Here is a 21,703-nt window from a genome sequence, read left to right on the forward strand (position 1 = left end):
TGGTGCTGCGTTTCTTTTTTTTGGCATCTTCTTAGAGACAGAAGGATCATGATTGAAGATTGAGGAAGACATCTCCTTTTGGAAATAAAAAAAATTGCAGCACTTTTTAGTGTAGCTGGTAAATATGTTTCAACTTGGAAAACTTGGCTCCGTGCATGGCTCTGTTGCTCTTGGCTAGCATCCATTCTTTCTAATTGAAAGAATAAAAATGCTGGGGTCAGGTTATCTCTGAGGGAGGAAAGCAGGGGAGGCTGAGTTTGCAAGAGGACACTTAAGTTGAACCCAACTGATAAGCAGCAGTATGAGTTATAAAATGAACACTCCTAATCCATAAACACCTGCTAGGCAAACAGACCATTATTCTGTCTTGTGAGGACTTCACAAGTGCTGAGAAGATGTTGAGAGAAGAATACTCCTTAAAGTTTAAGAGCTTCAAACCTGAGCCTTCTGTATCAGTGGGTGTAGACTAAGGGGTACTGCAGAGGGGAATTTCAGAGAAATGCTCTTGCGTGCATGCCCCTTCTTTTCTCACCATGCCCTGAGCATGTCCCCTGCTCTGATGGTCTCTGAGTGTCTACAGTCTCTGATGATTTCTAAATGTCTCCATTAGTAGGTCAGTGGGAAGAGGGATCTTACTAGGACGATGGTCCCTACTTTTCTGTTCAGGTTATGGTGCCTGGGAGCCAGAACAATCTCCTTCTGAAGCCTCTCCTTCCAGATACTGAGTACAAAGTCACAGTGACTCCTATCTACACTGATGGCGAAGGTGTCAGCGTCTCTGCCCCTGGAAGAACCTGTAAGTGACGCTTTCTCCTTTTGAATATGAACTGACTCATAAACTGGAAATGTCTTTTTCCCAGTAATGTGTCCTGAAAGATACAGCATAGTGACATGAAAAGTGCAAAAGTGATTTGGAAACAGAAAATCTGTGTTTGAATCTTGTCTTCACACGCAAGCTGTCTGGCATTGGGCAAGTTGCTCAACAGCTCTGGGCTTAAGTTTTCTTTTCTATGAAAACTAAGACTTGAAAAGCAAATAATCTCTGTCCTCCAGCATCTGATTCATCACAGGCCTGTGGATTCATCAAAATACTCTCATTCCCCACTAGACTCAGGATAAATCCACCATCCTTCCAGTGGCTCTGCACAACTGTATGACCTGGACCCTGCTGATCTCTTTGATCTCACCTCCTAACTAGTCCTAGCTCTAGCCTGCTTTCTGCTGGGCATGGGACTCTATGACTGTTCCTCCTTAGGCTATGGCTAGTCAATCCCCTCCTGTGGAACATTTTCCCAGATATTGGCATGTTTGCTTTTTCTTTTCACTGTGGTCTTAGTTCAATATCAAACCTGCCCCAGCATTTTTTGAACATCTCATGCAAACTAGTTTCCACTCTGTAACATTGTCCTGTTTTTTGTTTGCCTTTTGTTTTTGATCATGTGATGGCACGATTTACTGCCTTGTGTTCCCTTTTTTGCTCATGGATTTATTCACTGCCCATCTCCCATCTCTGCAAGGCAGGCGTCACAAGAGCCTTGGAGCGCATCTATGCCCTTTACCTTTGCATGCGAAGCTCCCACAGCAGAGTGTGGCACAGAGGAGACATCGTGAAATGTTTATTTAAGATGACTTGGCCATAAAAATCAAATGAGGAATGGGTGTGAAAACACTTAGTTAAAGTACTCCAAAGTCTCAGGGGTCTTCATCACTGTAATGGATATCTAATTTTGCATAAAGACTAATGTAGGGTATGATGGTTTCAAACAGTTACCATTTTATTATTGTGTGGATTAGGAAATTAGGCAGCTCCACTTGGTATCAATTAACATCACCCAGTGGTATTCACTTGGTGGCTGCTTTGGTCTAGAGGGTCCATGACAATTTACTAATCTAGCATCTTAGTGGAAACAGCTAGACTCAGTTCTCTCTCTCCTCTCTCTACTAGTGTCAGAGCCTCTCCATGTGGTTCTTTCAACAAAGTAGCCATATATCCTCATGGCGACTGGGGTCTATGAAAACAAGATATCCAAGAGGCAGGAAGTGGAGACTGCTGGACTAGTTCAGGGCTCTGAATTAGTGTTACTTGTGCTGCAGTGTATTGGTCAAGGTAGTCACAGATCCCTCCCAGAACTAAACAGAGAGTTGTGGCTTCCACGTCTCAATGGAAAGACGATCAAAAAAAAATCTATGACCATCTTTAGTCCATCATAAATACTAAGTAGTTAAGTGAGATCATGTGCAGAAGAGTGTCAGAGACTGAATTCTATGCCCAGGGCAGCTGAATGTGGATTTTTTTTTCATCTGAGTCTCTGCAAGTCATTAAAACTCTTCTGCCCAGAGTCCTCTGCTGAGCAAATAGCTATTAGCTCCTCCTCCAATGGCATTGACATCTGTCATCCCTGTGTCTGAGCTATTGTGCCTCCACCCAGACTCCATCCAAGCTGGCATATTTTTGTAAAGATCGCCTAGAGTATTGTGATCTTCCTTCCATATTTATTTCCCCTGTGGGGTCATGCAGAAGGAGAGATGGCCATGGGAAGAGCAGAGCAGTAATGGAATTTCCAGCTTGGCCCTCCATTTTTGCCAGTGCCAGTATCTGGATTCGGTCTCCTCCACTGGATGATTGACTGCATTGTCTGCACTGGATACAGTGTCCCCACTCTGTGGATAGTGGATATCCATCCTCTACACAGGATATATTGTATGTGTCAAGAGGCTCGACAGTGGCATCTGGATTTGACCTATACAATGGGATTTTTACTATTTTTTTTTATTTTGCTGCTAAGTAAATGTTTGGAACCCACATACTTAAACAACAATGAAGAAAAATCAATCAATATTTACCCCACACAAGTAAAAGACTAAAATAGACAATTACTGTAGAAAACATGACTTGAATCTCATTACAAAAGTGCCATTCTATGCAGCAATCTCTTGATAGTAAAATTATTTCAAAGTGTGAGTAAATGGTCCACATATTTGAAGAGTAATTAGTACAACAACTATGTTCTATCAACAATGAAATAGTGATACTGTCAAGATGCATCACAGTTAGCAGAGCTCCTCCATGTGACTTTAATGTTTTTATAAAAATTGATAAAACAATAATACAGAATTTTAAAAATATATAGACAATATGAAGCTGAAAATAAAGAAATCCTTAGACTCTTGCCTCCAAGAATAATCATTATTCGTTTTGTGTGAGCAGCATCCTCAGTATCACTTTGATCACGTGGAGCAGAGGGTGGTGTAGGTAGTAAATTTTAATAACACTATCCAACTTGATGTTACTTCACATTAACTGAGGAAAAGGGAACCAGCATGATATTGAATGGATTTCTGAATTCCAGACAGAACCCTTTCTTCACAAGAGGAATTTTCCATATATTTAATATTTAAAGCAACCACAGATTCGAAGGCTTCCCACTGTGTGTTTTGGTGCACTTCACCCTATGTCTTTAACCCTGTGGGACATTATCTTAGCTTTTGTTGACAACGGTGTAGGTCCTCAAGAAGGGAACTACACTGAATCTCTGTTTCTCCCATTCTTCCCTGCTCAGTGCCCTCCTCTGGTCCCCAGAACTTAAGGGTCTCAGAGGAATGGTATAACCGGTTGCGCATCACGTGGGATCCTCCATCTGCCCCTGTAAAAGGCTATAGGATCCTCTACAAACCTGTCAGTGGTAAGTAATGCTCTGTCCCATGAGCAGGGATCTAAAATATATTTTAAGACAATTTTTTTTTGTTCTGTTTCGGTAACTGTTTGATTTCTATTTTAAAGAAATAGGACGAGCCTCTTATTTTTCAGAAAAAAAGGTGTTTTTTAGTATGGGCAGTGTTCAGACCGATATCATCAGAAGGGCAGAGCATGACCTATGCTGCTGGCACAGCAATGACGTACACCTGACCTACTCATGCCCTAGATAAGGAACCAGCCTAGGAAACCTTCATTTTCTAGGAATAGAAAACTTTATGGCTTTATGGATATGGAAGTTCTAAATATTTGAAATCTCTAATTTTGATTTTTTTTTAATTCTGTCTCTTTGATGAGTTGAAAAAAATATCATTGATCAACTTCTCATTCTGGAAACTTGGGAGATAAAACTCACCGAAGCAGAAAGATGCTTTTACAGCAGCCCCTTAGTTCAATGCCCAAGGAGACCCTGCTCCTCTGCCTTCTGCATCATTATATCTTAAAGGCAGGAGAAAGATGTAAATAGGGGGTGACTGTGCCCTTGGCCCGTATGCCTGTGAAGAGGAGACCATGTGGACTGCACCTCAGAGTATCATCTCCCTACGTTTAGCATGCTCACGGATGTTTAAGCTGGAAACTGAAAGCCTATTATAAACGTTTTTGCAATTTTCTAGACCTGGCTTTCAGAACTCTGGTTGGTCAACAGAGTTTCTACAATTATTCTTAATTTGGCAGGAAAATTTTAAAAACATTTTTTGAGCCATTACAAAATGCTTTCTGCCTTCGAAAACTCCATTAGTCTAGATCTAATAATGAGATGAACCTGAGATGTTGCTCTTGTCCCTGTATCAATTTTTGCTTCTTCTGTTATGTCCAATTAATTATCCAGGAGCTGTTGTCATGGTGCCCATACAAATAAAATGGTCTCACCTCCAGTTTCCCCAGACAAGCACCTTTGTGAACCATGACAAATAAAATAGAAAGGATAGAGCACGGATGCACTGGCCTGCTGCATATTGAGTCTTTGGAACCCATTATCTATATATTTGTCTGCTTTTTGTTTTGTCTCTTTGCTTTAGGACTGAAGGTTATGTTAATTTGCAAGATATCTTTGCCCAAGTTCTTTTGATCATTTTACAAATATTTATCAATTTTTCTGAGTACCAATAGCTTTGGTTTTGAGTGGTGGTTCCCAAAATTGATGCAATATGCCCCCAATGGGGACATTTTGAATCATCACAACTTGGGGGCATGGGGATTTGCTACTGGCATGTAGAAAGTACTGCTAAACACTCTACCACTCACAGTGGTAATAAAGAAGCATCCAGTCCAAGTGTCAATAGTGCTGAGGTTGAGAAATCCTGTCCAGGCCCAGTGGGAGAATTGTATGTGGCCATTTACCCTGCATATATGGAGCAAGGGAAAATAGCTACTGATTGAACACATACAAACAAATACATGAATATATTGTTGGAAAGGGGCTTCTGGAGGAACATGATGAATATTTCAGGAACTTTCTCTAACTCAAAGCTCTTAAAGAATGGGCACATATGGAAAGATGCCGCACACAATAAATTTGTGTAAAACTTAGCAAAGAATGCTTTTAATGTGAAATCAAAGACACCAGCCAGAAACTGAGTTGAGACAGAGTTGAAGTTATAAAGGCCTGCAGCCAGCTGATCAAGGGCCTTGGGATAAAAGCTTCATCTGTCCAATATTAAAAATCCTACAAGGGTGCTCGCTTCGGCAGCACATATACTAAAATTGGAATGATACAGAGAAGATTAGCATGGCCCCTGCGCAAGGATGACACGCAAATTCGTGAAGCGTTCCATATTTTTGGGAAAGGCAGCGGAGCACAACAGACACTAGTATGGCAGTATGTAAATCAATGGATGTGTAACTGATGTGATTCTGCAATCTGTGTATGGGGTGAAGGTGGGAGTTCATAACCCACTTGAATCAAAGTGTGGAATATGATATGTCAAGAAATTTGTAATGTTTTGAACAACCCACAATAAAAAATTAAAAAAAAAATCCTACAAGGGGTTGATAAAACTGTAGCATCTACTTTCACAGCTAGTCTCCCACGTGGCAAGGTCTGGTCTGGTGTGCAGGACAAAATCTGCTGTTTCTTCCACTTGGGTGCTTGCTGACGATGGAGCTGGGAAAATTGATAATGTTTTCTTCAATTGAGCAAGTACCTCAAATGTCTGTTCCAACAGAGTGGCTCCTAATAGGGTGGAAGATGGATTGTGAGGCGGGATAACTTGTTTGAGTAAGCACAAAGGGAAAAACCGTAATGGGAAAGGGACAGGTGCCTAAAAATAATCTCCAGGCTGGTAGTCAGATACGGGTGTTAGAGCTGGATGTTCTAGGTTCAGAATCTCAGCCCTGCTCTCTGCTTGCTGGACAATCCTGGGCAACTGAAAAGCAGCTGACTGAGTCCAGTTTGCTCTAAGAATTCTTGCATTTTTGCACATTCTGTCATAGCTGAAAGATATACTCCTTCTCCTTCAGTTCCTGGCCCAACCCTGGAGACTTTTGTGGGTGCTGACATTAACACCATTCTTATCACCAACCTCCTCAGTGGAATGGACTACAACGTGAAGATATTCGCCTCCCAGGCCGCAGGCTTCAGCGACGCGCTGACAGGCCTGGTGAAAACACGTAAGACTGATGTCCGTCCCCTTGCCCCAGCTCCATATGGGGCTCTGCTGCTGGTAACCCAAGCCCTGCTTCAGCTGGCAGTTGCTTTCTCTTTTCCCTGGGTGTCGTCCTTTCTGGATGGTGTTTCCTGGAAAGAGAGGTGTGCTCTTTCCTCAGGGGAGTTCCCAGGCCTGTTTGGCAGGCGGGATGTCAGCACCTGGCTTTCAAACTGGCTCCACCATCGCGGATAGGATTTCCTTCTGGAAAGTCTTCGCTGGCATTTCTCAAAATAAGTGAAATTTTCCAAACAGCAAGTAACCAGGCATGGCCAATGCCAGTCAGAGTTGGGCCAGGGGAAATTTGTCTTTTTTTCAAAACCATTCTCCTTCCAGCCTCTGCCCCCCACCCATACACCATCTATTAAAAGTATATGACACTCCACTCTAAGAACTTCTTTCTCTTTTATGGGGCTTTATGCTGTCTGCGCACTGTCTGGGACTTCTCGTTGGCACACAGCACAACAGACACCCATGGAATATGCAGTATTTTCCAAATTCCAGCATGTACGTTCCATATTCCTCAAGTGTGTTATACCTCCACACCATCTGTGGAATAGATTTCTTTACATCAACTTACAGTTTTTGACCTAAATACTTTTCAAAATCCATATATTTACTCTAAACAGATTATCACTCTAAACAGATATTATTTTAAATAGCACATTAAAAGTAATACAGAAATGATCATCATAAAAACGGTTGAACTGTGATAATATAACCCTGAGTTCTATTAAACAGTACATGCATATTCTTGAGAATGGGTGGTCATGGTAGCATCAAAAGAATAACCCTTTGGTGTGCTGCTTGTTAGCTATGGCCTTGGGCAATTACCTACCTTCTCTGAGTCTAAGCTCTCTTAACTCTACAAGGAAGATAGACAATATCGGACAACAAAGAGCCTCTACTAAACTAGACCCCAGCCATCCTGGATTTCATAGAGGATTTTCTTTCATTAAAGGGGGCTTCCTTAATTCTCCTTTGTGGAATATCTTGAGGTCTTAAAGGCTAGATGCTGAACAAGTTCAATCTCAGTCAGTCTCTGTATTAGACCAAGCTTTGGTCTGTGGTTCTGACCTTGAACTTGGCTGCTGAAGTGACACTATTCCGGACCCTGACATAAACCTCGATGTATTTCCTTGTTGCTCTATGCCAGCACCCACTATCCCTCCTTCAGCTCATGTCAGATCTGCTGTGCATCTTCCCATTTCTCTCTCCTCTCTCCTTCTCTTGTTTGACTTTCCTCTTTGGATTACACTTCTTCAGTCTCTGATATTTTTCTTCCTGGCCTCTCTCCCTATCCTTTCTTCTCTCATTCTGTCCTCCTTTCTCTGCCTCTGTCTCTTTTCTTTTCTTTCCCCACTCTCTCAATAAACACTGAACATTCCAAACAATTTGTAAAAAACTGAGAATGTTAAAGTTTCATATATTCTTATCATTAATGTAAAAAAATAGGCTTATTATTTATTATCTTTCTCCTTAACAACAGCAACAACAAACCTCACATAATGGCACATAAGTAAATTTAATGTTTTTTTTTAATTTAGTATAGAAACCATTATTAATTTCCTTTTGTTGTACATGAGAGAAGTAGTTTAATTTGGTTTAGAAAAAACTTCCCTCTCTGCTGTAAGAGTAAGAAACAATCTACAGATAGAAATTATGTTTTATTTTATGAGTTACCTAAAAGATGGAGAAGTCAGAGAAAATTATATGGAAGGAAACAGTCTAAGACCATTAGGAAAGTAGATAGTATTAAAATTTTCTGTTTTTTTTTTTTTTTGCTTGTTTTTCTGTTTGAATCTGAATGATAAACCCCAGATGCCTACTCTTATCCTAGAGAAAAGTATATTTATATTGCTTGTCAAAATAATCACTTTTGCATATTAGTGTTCTAAGATTAGTACAGATCTATGTGTTTTTAAGCTATTTGCACTATAAATTCTTTCATTTTAAAAATTTCAAAAATGTGTTCTTTCTCCTTCATTCACATTTTGTTTTGCTTTTATTTTTGATTGGCAAATAATCACTACCCATGTTTATGGGGTGCAATGCAATGTTTCAATACTAGCATGCATGGTAAAGATCAAATCAGGGTAATTAGCATATCCATAACTTTAAATTTCATTTTTTTGTGGTGATAACGTTCAAAATCCTCTCATAACTATTTTGAAATATGCAATGCATTTTTATTAACTCTGGCCACCCTTCCTACTGTGCACATACTAGATTTATTCTTCCAATCTAACTGTAACTTAGTCCCTGTGGACCAAGCTCTGTCCATTGCTCTTCATCTCTCCAGTCTCTGCTACCCATCCTTCTCCTCTCTGCTTCTATAAGATCAACTTTGTCAGATTCCACATATGAGTGAGATCACAATGAAATACTATTCAGCTTTTAACAATGATAAAATCCTGGGACTGGATTTCCCACCTCAGTGTGGAGCCTGGCATAAGAATTTTACTACAAATATCTTCAGACTTGGGGACATTTGTGGCAACATCTTCAGTGTGACGCATTTATCTTTCTATTTCATCATAGTGTTCTTGGGTGTGACCAATCTCCAAGTCAGCCAGATTGAAATGACCAGCTTGTGTGCTCGATGGGAGGTGCACCGTCACGCCACGGCCTACAGGATAGTTCTAGAACCCCTCCAGGGTGAGTACAGCCCATCACACATGCTGTCCTTGAGTCCTTGTGAACTTGGTTCCATGCAGATCACTGTGAGCAGCACACAAGTTACGTGAGACAATAGCCCTCTTGAAGAACAATTGTGTGATGGTTAGCCATGCAGTATGTTGAGCCAGACTGACCAGCACATTGTCATGTGTCCTCCCCCAACCTCCATTTTTCTCAGCTCTCCGTAGGTGCAAGGCCAGTGCCGATCTGTGTCAATCGGTGTCAAATACACACATTTGATCAACACACTCTCTCTCTGAAGGTGCAGTGTGTCCATGTTGCCACAAACTAGTTCTTCAGCACCGCAGTTCTGAAGGATAACAGTGATATGGAACTTAACCCAAAAGTTGAAACACTAGAAACCTTTCTTCCCCATCCTTAGAAATACTGAAAAGAGCCAAGTGCAGTGGTGCATGCCTGTAATCCCAGCTGCTCAGGAGGCTGAGGCAGGAGGGTCTTGAGTTAAAAGCCAGCCCCGGCAATGGTGAGGCACGAAGCAATTCAGTGAGACCCTGTCTCTAAATAAAATACAAAATAGGGCTGGGGATGTGGCTCAGTGGTTAAATGCTAACCATCCGTGGTTAGCCCCTGCCAAAAATATAAATACTGACAAGAGCAACAAAAGTCTGATTCCCCAAAACTGAATAGCAAGGGCTGTTAATCCTCTTTTCGTGGTATTAGCATGGATGGCATTCAAAAATGAAATAAAATGATAACAATTACTTTAATTTGATTTGTAAAAACATTAGAAATGTCTTGTTATTTTGTGGGGGATTATAGGAGACATTAGAGAATCCCAAAGGGAAAAAAAAATATGTTCCACACTTGATAGCAAAGTTGTTAAAAAGCTAGCCTGTTCTTTCTAGACAAATGACATTGGTTTCCCCCTTGTAAAAAAACAGAAGGAGTCAATTTGTTCAGGTCCAGATAAGACTGGGTTTACTAGCCCATATCTCTCACTATAATGACATTCAAAAATCCACAATTCGCACTTTTGAGCCAATCCATAAAGGGAAAAACAGTTTAGGAGAGCCCTGAGACCATTTCGAAATATAAAATACAAGCTGAAGCAGGAAGAACATTCTAGAAGAATTTCCTGCCAGTCTCAGTCCAGATATTGTCTCAATAGCTTTGTTGTGCCACCACTTCCTTGATTCCATGTGTCTAAGCCTGACTCTGGCTCCACATATGGGAGTGGTTTAATATGGAATAAACAGTGAGGAAAGAAAGGAGAAGACAAGAATTTTGTGATGTGTTAAGTCTGATTTATGGGATGCTTAGCCAAAAGTAGATGAAAGATGTAAAACTATTTGAGTAACAACTACAAAAATCATGAATCATATTTTATTTATCTTTATATGTCACTTTCAATATGGAAGGGTAGCATTTATTAGGCTTTTAAAAAATACTAAGCAGGGCTGGGGATGTGGCTCAAGTGGTAGTGCGCTCACTTGGCATGCATGCGGCCCAGGTTCGATCCTCAACACCACATACAAACAAAGATGTTGTGTCCGCCGAAAAAATAAATATTAAAATTCTCTCTCTCTCTCTTTAAAAAAAAATACTAAGCATAATAATCACAGTCCCAAACTATCCTTTAATAATTTTCTTATTTTACATAATTTAAGAAGTTGGAATGGAGGAAACATAACGCCTATAGATATTCATTGTCTTTCATCAAAATTTTAACTGTATAGATTAATTGAGAAATATACGTATTGAAACTAGCTCTGTAAATGGAATTGGTAAGATCTGTACATATTTTTTATTCAGTGATTTTAATGTGGCATATTTGCAAGCAGCATTGTGATTCTTTATCAGAGCACATGAATAATGTGTGTGATACTGTTGATCGGGTAATCCAAGACCGCAATAATTTATTTCTAGAGCCAAGATCTTTGCTGGCCAAAAGCTGAGTTTGTATATGTACTGTTTTAATCTCCCATTTAAGTCAGCTTCTGCACCCTCAATATCATGTTCAGGCTGCCAGAGAACTTTCAGCTGATCCTCTATAGTCTCAATTAAACAAGAGTGTGCAAAAGTCCTGTTCAGTTTACTTCTCTGCAACATTTATAGCTGAGAGATTTATGAGCAAAATTAGCCTGTGCCTCATTCTCCCAGTTGTCTAACTAAATGTTATTTATCAGCAACAGATTCTAATCGACAGCTTCAAAGAGGAACGTTGGTGGGGGTGTGAACACGGGGGTGGCGGTAGGAAACATGTAAATATGTTAATGTATATGATTTAGATCAAGGAATAGTCTTTCTGCTTGGGAGTGGGGCAGAATTAGGCTGAGCTTCTTTACATGACAGAGAAATGTGATGACCATTCTGATTCACTATCTCTGGAGGACTTGTGGCGAGATGTCCCTTCTTCTAAGGGCATGAGAGTCCCACGGCCCAGGAGTTAACAGCTCTGGGATGCCTTGCATTGACTCCATGTGCTGCCTCTGTAGAGATCTCTACTCTTCTACCCCAGCCAAAGGAGATACCAGGGGTAAATGGGACCCGATTCCTTCACGTGTTGAAGAAAAGCTTTTGCCCCAGGTTGACCTATTTCTGAATGTCTCAGACAGCTTTCTTCAACTTAATGGATAAATTTTTCCCATGGCCCGATCATGTGCAATTTTTTTCTGACATGAAGTCAGTATAGACAGGTCTCTGCTATGACCACAACTGCTGCTCAGCTCTTTTCTCTGGGCTTCCATTTGTCTAAAACTGACTTGATTTGAAGTCATTAACTGAGGCAATTACCTGTACATTGCTTTTGTGAATAAAGTTTCCAGGCTGTATCATTCACATTTGTTAATTTTATTTATGGAAACCTAGATAAAAGGAACTTAAACCAGAAGTTCAAATTATTGGTTTCTATGTTGAGAGAACTGGAAGTATCCAACGCATGTCTATATCTAGGCATTCAGAGTCACCAAGAAGAAGTCTTTCTTAAATTTTTTAATTTGTTCTTTTTATATATACATGAGAGTAGAGTGTATTTTGACATATTATACATGGAGTATAACTTATTTGAATTAGGATCCCATTCTTGTGGTTGAACATGAGGTAAAGTCTTGCTCCATCCTCTGCTCTGTTCTGCTCTCCTCTGCCTTCATTCTCAGCCAGGCTTTGTGTGGGCCCCAGTAAGATCCAGAATGGCATCTTCTCAAATTCTCTTTCTCAATATTTCCAACAGAAGTCCAGGAACTGAGTCATATTGACCTGGTGTGGGTCACATGCCCCAAATCTGTCATTGAGTTCACAGGCATGAAATAAACTGACTTGGTTGGTCCTGGTTGCTTTCCACCCTGTATCTGTTGGTGGTAGCAAAGAGGGGTGGAGTGGAATTTAGTCCTTTCCAACTCATACAGACCAAGAGTGGGCAGGAATAGATCCAAAGAAAGGAAGATTAAATGCAAGACAGGCAGAAACCATAGATGTCCTCTACTTATGTAAATACTAAAGCTTTTTTAGGGCCAAGAGGAAAAAGAAAAGATTACCAGAAAGACTAGGTCCTCCTAGGAGGGACTGGAATACAAGCTGCCAATCATCTACTTGCCAAATTCAATTTTAGACTTTTGGGCAATTCTAGGACAGAACAAAGTGAAAGGCCTTTAATTGGATTTGTTAACTCAGAACCCCATGAGAAACCCTATTAATTTGGTGGGTGCTCTGGGGCTCTGTCCCTCTCTCCATCTGTTTTTGAGTTGACTTGGCACCTAGGGTTGGATATAGCATTTCCCTTTAAGTTTAGGTATTATATGCCACAAAGGCTCAGATATTGTGTTCCCTACCTAGTGTGTGTGTTCACACAACTTGGTGAACTTCTTTGTAGTTTGTTCCGAAAAGAGTTCAGAAGATATTCTACTGGTTTTCTTTTTTTTTTTTTTTTTTTTTTTTTTGTGGTGCTGGGGGTTAAACCCAGGGCCTTGTGCATGCTAGGCAAGCACTCTATCAAATGAGCTATATCCCCCACCCTATGTATTTCCTTTTAAAGTATTGAAATGTCAATTTTGTAATAGCATCCACTAACAAGGATAGAGAGTTCATAAATGGAGAACCTGTCTTTCCAAGACCAGATCCCCCACCCCCACCAAAAAAAATCATGTGGAACAAAACCATTCTCAATACTTTTTTGAAACAGTGACATTATGATTTGGGAACTTTTGAAAGTTTTTGAAATTGTTGAAATGGTGACATTATGATTTGGGAACTTCTGAAAGTTTTTGAAATGGTGACATTATGATTCAGAAACTGTATTTGAGGGACTTGGGGAATGGCAGTATACATATCATCAAGTTCCAACGTACATTCTGAATATCCTTCATGGTTCTCAGAAACTATTCTTGTTACATTTTGGGGAGTCGAGTTGGTGGCATCAGTATCAAAAGGATGATCATTCAGAGAAAGTATTTATCCCTGCTTCCTAGAAATGAATAGACAAATATAGACAGATTTTTCAATGTTCAAAAAAATTGACTTAATGTTTTTGGCATAAGGGGTTGAAGAAATTAGTCATCATTTGATCAGTTTAGGTTTTATTTTCCTTTAAAGAAAAGCCACTGGACTTGAATTGCACATGCCAAAAGCAACATGGATACAGCTCTGTTCACGGAACCCCTCTTTGTTAGTATTGGGAATCAAACTGATATTATTCGCCATTGATTTTATAATGTCTGTTCCAGTTTTCCAGTGGCTTATGGGTTTATTATTTTTAGCAGTAAAGCCCGTTAATGTTCTATTTTCAAAGGTCTTTCAAGTATCTATAAGAAATAGGAAATGGCAGAAAAGCACATTTCTAGAATTGATTCCCTGGAGAATTCTTAGAAAACTTTTGTGGACATAGATTAATATAATCCAGTGTATGCAATGTTTGTATCATGAGTGGCTCACAGAGGCCTCCAGAAAGCTCCAAAAGGTGCTTAAGGATAAGAAAGAAAGAGTTATTGTGGGTTTCCAAGCCTGGGAACCATAGGCTGAACTTGGACTTCAGCAAAGCAGAGCACTGGATTTTCTAAATTTTACTTACTATCAAATTTCCTTCACAGTAATAATATAATCTCATAAACGCCTTAACAGTTTTTATTTAATCATTTATGTAATATTCAAAAAATGATCAGGGCAGACAATATTTCATTATAAACAAATTAATAAAGGTTGCATTATAAAATTTTCTGAAAATCTTTAATATTCATAACATATAAGAATACATTTTGAATTTCTTTTATGAAATGGATTTAATGTAATCAGATTTTTAAAGGTCAGGATTTTTCCATAGACAAAATTTAAAATGACATATATCATGTTTATTCTGATATATACATATTGAAGTACACATGTGTTTTGTTCCAACATCTGTACATTAAAATATAGGTGGAAGTTTATCTACTATTATACTTTCTGAACAAAAATTATTTGACATTTTCACATTTTGCACTTAAAGCAGCTAGTCTGTGTTTAGATTTTCTATTTTTTTAAATAAATTCTTTTGTAAATAACATTTTTGAGGAGTGGATGTTTCTTTTTAACCATTAAATATGTGTAATGTGTTTAGTCAATGTGGTTTTGACGGTATTTTTAAATTCTTGGAAATAAAGCTTTATAAGGCATCAATTAAACATTATGTATCAAAAGAGCATTCTAGAATTGGGTGTGGTGGCACACACCTATAATCCCAGGGATTTAGGAGGTGTGAGGCAGGAGGATCCCAAGTTTGAGGGCAGCTTGAGCAATTTAGTGAGGCCCCAAGCAACTTAGTAAAAACCTGTCTCAACATAAAAAAAAAATTTAAAAATCTTGGGATATTATTCATTAGTAAAGCACTTCTGGGTTAAATCCCCAGTTTAAAAAAAATCGTTTTTGAGGGAAACTTGAGTAATTGCTCTTTCATGGTAGCAGTGATTCTTCTTGTCAGCTAGTTATCTATTATGGTCAAATATAAACACTCTATGCCTAGAAGAAACTGTACGTGAAACTTTACAGTAATTGGAACCACCAGAGTAAACCATGTCCAAATGAGTGATAAAACACTGAGTCATGAGGCCTCACCACCTGATCTCCAGCTGTTGTATTTGCACATTTAACATGCACTCAGAGGCTCTCACAAGGGTTTCACTGTGAAAAAATGATCCATTTAATTTACATTATTTTATGATACTTTAGTGGAAATGAAAACAACACCCTCTGACACTGGATTTTAGAGTACTGAATACAGATCTCATTTCTACTGAGTTATGGACTGGACAAATGACTAACTTTTCTGGCCTCCAATTTCTTATCTTTGGATTGGGGATAATTATAAATATTGTAAGGATCAAATGAGTTAATACAAATAAAATTCTTAGAATATTGCTTAGCACATGATAAGCACTCATTAAATGTTGCCTATGTTTATCTTTGTGGTTGCTCTTATCATTAATACCAATACCTGGCTTGATGGGCCCTCAAGGAATGAACGTAACAATCCTACTTCCTTGGGCTCAGGACTTGGGCCAACACTAATTCTTCCAGGACAGGCATAGCAATTTTACTGTAGGTGTGGGAAAGAAGAAAGGTGCTAATGGTTAATTGGGCCTCAGAGTTCTTTGTGCCTCATGGTGGAGAAGGCAGTAGAAGGTGCCATGAGGTGAAGTTGGCTGTGGCTGGACTCCTTGGTAGAATCAAAAGGACCTGGTAACCAGCAGGTGGGAGGCAGCTCTACAGTATGTTTGGCCTTAAGCCACTTAAGTAACATGTCCTGTTTCCTCAACTACAGTTTTAAAAGAATAGAAAAGATTTTCAGAGTGCATACAAGGAGTTTGGAGAGGCCCCTCAGAGTTCTACTTTGTGATGGAAAGAAATCATGGATGTTCATTAAAAATCAAGACTAAGAGAAAGGAAACTGGCAGTCTAGGGACTCCTTGGTTTTCCACTTTCTGCTTCCAGATCTTGCTAATATTTTAGGCAGCTTTGGATAAGGCTTTTGAGAGCCTGGAAGCCCACCATCCTAGAACTTTATATTTCTAACCCCATTTCCCACATCTAGGCTAAATTTATTACTGCCTAGAAGGACATCCTATTGAATGAAAATAAGTTATAAGGAGTTAAAAGTATGTGTCCTTTGATGTCATTTTATGATCAATTACTGTTCTGAAGAATCATGTTGAAAAAAAGGGGGTTCAGATTTTCAACAAATGAATATACTCATATCTACCCCCCCTGCAGCAGATCAATTAAATCATATGCAATGTATTCATATAATTATGTATATTAATAGTTCTTCATTCACCAGAGGGCTGACTTCAGGGATCTTTTAAGTTTTATATTTGTACATATAAAATGTGATTTTTGATGGAAAAAATAATGTATATATAAAATCTTTAGAAAAATATTTAATACTTCACACAAGTGTAATTCATGCTGCATATATTTGATATCGTGCATATTAAGCATTATAGAAGCAAATCATCTACTCATGGCTTTCTAAAAAAATTTCTATGTGTATATTTTGCTTTGTTTTTATTATAGATACACAAAAGCAAGAATCTACCGTAGGAGGGGGCACAAACAGGCATTGCTTCTATGGACTCCAGCCTGATTCAGAATATAAAATCAGTGTTTACACCAAGCTCCAGGAGATGGAGGGACCAAGTGTGAGCATAGTGGAAAAAACACGTAAGTCTGGTGGCCTCTTTTCTGATTCCCCTCACTATGAACCAACATTATTCTAGCATTCTGTTTGGATCTAAAACTTTGCTCCATTTAGAAAAAATATAAGCTGTCGCTGCCCAGGAATATATGTAATCCAAGTTTTGCTCCTCTTTTCTAACTCCAGAATTCTTTGCCTATGGCCCACTGATGTCATCAGTATTTTTTTTTCTTCCATTCTCCATATATGTGTCCACAAGGGACTGTAAAGCCACTTGATGGCAAAGGCCTTGAAACAATGACTTACATTGTGATCCTGACCCATTTGTGGTGTGTCGAGTGGGAAATGAAGTTTTAAGGACTGGGTCCTGACATTAAAACAATGCCATGTTACCCTGCCATGAGGGTGGGAATAGAGCCAAGATGTTCCAACTGGTTGACCCTAGAGTTATTGCTTGCTTAAGAGGATATTGTGCTTTTTTTCAAGTTGGCAGTAGATCTGATGCACCGAAGGGAAAGGAAATGTATAAAATTAAACAAAGCACTTTTTACATGTTCCAAAGGAGGGTGTCAACCTCTTGGAATGACTTTTAATAAAAGATTCCTGACCTGGAGGCCACAAACATTAAAATGGTTTCAATTTTAATGAATTCTAGGGGACACCTGTGTGTTTAACTCAGTATCTTAACTTGGTGGGAAATAGGCTTTTGTGGTATCCCACCCATGTTTAGATTTTTCAGCCTCTCTGACCTGCAGAAAGAAATCATTATGAGTGTATAATGTTAACAAAACAGAGGTGAAAATATAATTAATTGAATCTTCTAATTTTCTTTGTATATAGACTTTATTTCATAACATGGATATAATAACATTATCTATTGCATGTTCATTTTTGAGGAGTAATTTATATATCATAAAATATAAGGGACATTTTAAGTGTACAATTCAGTGATTTTTTAAAAATACATTCAAAGAGTTGTGTAACCATTATTACAATCCAATTTTAGAAGGATTCTATCAACCCAATAAATCTATTTTATTATATATTTGTCTTTTGTGGGAATTTCACATAAAGGAAAATATATAATAGGTAATCTTTTACATCTGACATCTTTCACTTAGCATATATCTTTGAGACTTATTCATGTCATAGAATTTATCAGCAGTTTATTTTTGTTGCTGATTAGAATCTCATTTTACAGACAAAGATAACTTAATTTTTAAATTAATAAGGCTTTGATATTGCACAAGACTTAAAGTCAAACAGGTTTGATTGGGTCTCTTCTTCTGCCCTTTAGTAAGACTGAGACCTTGGCAATTCAATACCTCTAAGTTGATTTGGCTGGTCAGTAAAGTTAAATATCTACTCTCTTAACTCCAGTGTTGGCAGGAAAGATCCAATAAAAGAGTACCTATTAAAGAGCGTTTCAACCTGTATCTCAGTGTACAAGAACTTTTGATCATTACCATACTTATCTGTTTGGAAGTCACAAACTGACTGCCATTGTGATAGATCTCACTATCAGATAGGTTTTCTTTTTTGAAAACCAGAACATCTTATAGCAGAGGACCCATGTATCCTTATGGTGCTAATCTGCTGGAACCAATTAACTCCTGTCTCTAGTGCAGGTTTGTAGGCTAAGTTCTTTATTCATTTTCATTGCTCTCTTGACTTCTAAAAACATTTCAGTTTGGGATCCCTGATCTATGTCAACATCCCCTAACCTTAATCCCATGACTGTTAACTATCAACCTAGGGTTAATGCCAATTTGGATAGCTCGTTTGATATAAATGTTTTCCTGATGTTGGAGACATCTGTCTCCTTGTAGTTTCTACCCATTGGCTTTAGTTCAGCCTTCTGAAGCAATGGAGACTGTGACTGTTCCTTCTACTATGTGACAGCCCTCACACACTTGAAGACAGCAGCCATATGTATGCCACATATGGATTAAAGACATGTCACCAGTGCACTGTGATTCTTCTTATCCAAGAGGTTATTTGGCTGGATGTTCTGCCCAAATATATATTGATCTGGCTACCATAACCTCTCATTGATTAGATTCTTGATTTGTTGACTAAATTTGGGATATGTCTCAAATTTTGACATTAAAAAGGGGAACATTTTAAAGATGATTTTCTATTTCCATAGATTTTAAGGTGCATAATTTTGGCTTTGGAAACATTTTTTTACAATCCTGTTTTTAATGATAAAATTTTTTAATTTTTTGTTATACTTGAAACTTTTTAGCTTAAAAAAACCAACTTGAAAAATAAGTGATGCATATATCCATAATTGCATAATAGATGAGTATAAAATATATTGTCGATTTCTCTTTTACCAGTCTTCCTTTCTAGAAACACACATTTCTACAACTCTCATTTCCTACTGATATTCTTAAATTCTGTTATTTTTTCACAAATGAGATCATTCCATGTTATTCTATGACTTGCATTTTTTCATATAATAATTAATCTTGGACATTTTTCCATATCAGTAATATATGGTTGTTGCATTCCTTTAATGGCACATCATTTCATTGAAATAATTTTTATTTTACTGGATGTTAGAATTGGAAGACATCTTAAAATTCATATCTTCCAACCTTCCTGCCAATGAAATAAATCCCTTTACAACATTTCAGGCAAATAGTCATTCTGCCCGAGCTTGAATCCTTCCAGTTATTTGTTACTTACTGTCTCTTGAGACTAGATACCCCCTTTGTGAATGGCTATGATTTTTAGAAGGTTCTCCCAAATATAAATTGGGATAATAAAAAGAATTACTCAGTTTTTCTTAAGTCTTTATGTCAGAAATAGAAATGAAGACATTATAAAATAATATTTTATGTTTACCTAAATGGCACCATGACTTTCAGGTACTTTGCCATATGAACTGTCATGAGTTGCTCCTCAAATCTTAAATTTGTCCCTAGTACCTTAGCCAAACTGTACCCTCTGCATAGTATATAGACTTCTCATCCCACATCACCAGGTTGAAAAGATCTGAGCACATTCTAGCTTCTTGGTGTTTACATGTGGTCCTCAAAACTGAAGGACATTTTCCAGATTCAGACTGAGCAGAGTCCAGTGTGAATCAGATTCCACTAGACACAAACTCATGAGGGAAACAGGGTGGGGATGGGGGAAAGTGCCATGGAATAAGAATTGATGGTCAGTCCTTAGACAGAATAGAAATGAAGTTAATTATATGTGTGAAAGCAGTCAAAGGCTAACTCTGAAACAGGTTGGCAGGATTCCTGCCTTAAATCAACACGCGGACCACTTTGTAGTTGACAGTTTGATTGCATTGACTCCTGCTGGGTAAGCTGAATTGTGACAAAAATGGCCTTTTAAGCCTTTGGTCTGAGGTTGAGAGGATGGTTGGAGTCTGTTCACAGGCTGTGGCTGATTTATAGGAGACATTAAATTCTCAAAGACAATTGTCAAAATCATTGATACCCCTGAAGAATGATTACTCTGCCACTCCCCATCTTCCATGCAGATGGGTTGACTGACTGACTGATATCCTTTCTTTCTCACAGTGTCACTTCCCACTCCACCACCAACCTTTCCTCCAACCATTCCACCTGCAAAAGAAGGTAAGAGAATAATACAAGGGCAGTGTACTCCTGTTTAGGAGTTCTGCTTGTTTTATTTGTTCATTCACTTAAAAAAAAACAAGGTATTAATATGAGCTATTTATTATAGTACCTGACTTTCCCCTTAATATAAATGCTTATCAAACTATGGTGTGACTTTCTTTTAAATTAACTACTTAATAATAAGTCATGTACACAAAACAAAATTGCTTAATATGGATTTCATAAAAAGTAGTGATGATTAATTTGCTTCATTCCACTAATGAACATTTATTACCTATGGTTAATTCTCCAAATAATAAGGCAGAATTGAACTCTGCTTATTTTCAGTATTATAAGAGAAATAGGTGCTTTCATAGGTAATTACCAATCAAGGATATGAGTTATACAATATAGTATACTACACTAACCCAGGAATGAGAACAATTAATATTTATGCAGGCTCATAGAGGAGGAAAAATTTGATCTACATTTGAAGAACAAGCTTGAGTGATACATAATGGGATGAATAACACCTATGACCCAAGTGCTTAAAGTATTGGGGGAACTGTCAATTCTTTAGTGTGACACAGACAACAACAGTGGGTTTAGAGTAGGAAGTGGTTTGTGTGCCAGAATAAGGCATTGGGCTTTATCCTATATGAAATAGCATGCCATGAGAAGTTTGCATACAGGAAGGGAGAGCTGATAAAAATCTTTGTTTAAGAAAGAGAACTTTGGTGAAATTGGGAGGATGAGCCAGAGGGAGGAAAGGAGAAAGAACCCGTAATCAGAAGGTTGTATTCACCATTCATTTTAAAGTGCTGTAACCTACCAGGAATATAGTGAAAAATAAGTTGTTCCTGCTGTGCAGGAGCTAAAGTCAGTGGGGTCATATGCTACATAGACTGGAAGAGTCAGGGAATTGAAAAGGCAAAGAGCAACTCTAATAAATCTCAGTACCTGTCCTGGCACAGCAGGCAGAGTCTTCTCTGAGCACCAACTTTGCAGCATCATTTTCCAAATGAGGTTATTTATGTAGGAGCAAAAATGTACAACTCAGGTCTTTCTGTGCACAACTTATGCTGTCCTGCATCGTGTGTGTGTGTGTGTGTTTGTGTGTGTGTGTGTGTGTGTGTGTCTGTGTGTGTGTACCAGGGATTGAACCCAGGGCACTCAACCAGTGAGCCATATCCCCAGTCTTTTTTTGGTATTTTATTTAGAGACAGGGTCTCACTAAGTTCTTAGGGCCTCACTAAGTTGCTGAGGCTGGCTTTGAATTCGCCATTCTCCTACCTCAGCCTTCCAAGCCACCGAGATTACGGGCATGTGCCACTACGCCCAGCTATCCTGAATCTTTTAATGTTTTCTCTCCTGGAGATGGTCCTTTCTTTTTCCATCTTCACATCTAACTTCTAATTTAAGT

General features: G+C 38.5%; 1 protein-coding gene and 1 non-coding gene across 6 annotated transcripts in view; both read left to right on the forward strand.

The window, feature by feature from the left end:
• Positions 1–21,703, forward strand: part of Col14a1 (collagen type XIV alpha 1 chain) — a 201,008-nt gene that overhangs the window by 95,474 nt on the left and 83,831 nt on the right. For all 5 annotated transcript variants that reach the window (XM_048802064.1, XM_015486420.2, XM_015486421.2 and 2 more), the window contains exons 20-25: positions 667–796; positions 3,561–3,683; positions 6,215–6,364; positions 8,941–9,057; positions 16,579–16,725; positions 20,242–20,298. In XM_048802064.1, coding sequence (XP_048658021.1) covers positions 667–796; positions 3,561–3,683; positions 6,215–6,364; positions 8,941–9,057; positions 16,579–16,725; positions 20,242–20,298 — 724 coding nt within the window. The remainder of the gene's footprint in view (positions 1–666; positions 797–3,560; positions 3,684–6,214; positions 6,365–8,940; positions 9,058–16,578; positions 16,726–20,241; positions 20,299–21,703) is intronic.
• Positions 5,429–5,535, forward strand: LOC125616584. The gene has a single exon (XR_007347324.1). It is a non-coding gene; the product is annotated as a U6 spliceosomal RNA (small nuclear RNA).

Source organism: Marmota marmota, unplaced genomic scaffold (genome assembly GCF_001458135.2).
Source record: "Marmota marmota marmota unplaced genomic scaffold, marMar, whole genome shotgun sequence".
NCBI classification, from domain to species: Eukaryota; Metazoa; Chordata; class Mammalia; order Rodentia; family Sciuridae; genus Marmota; species Marmota marmota.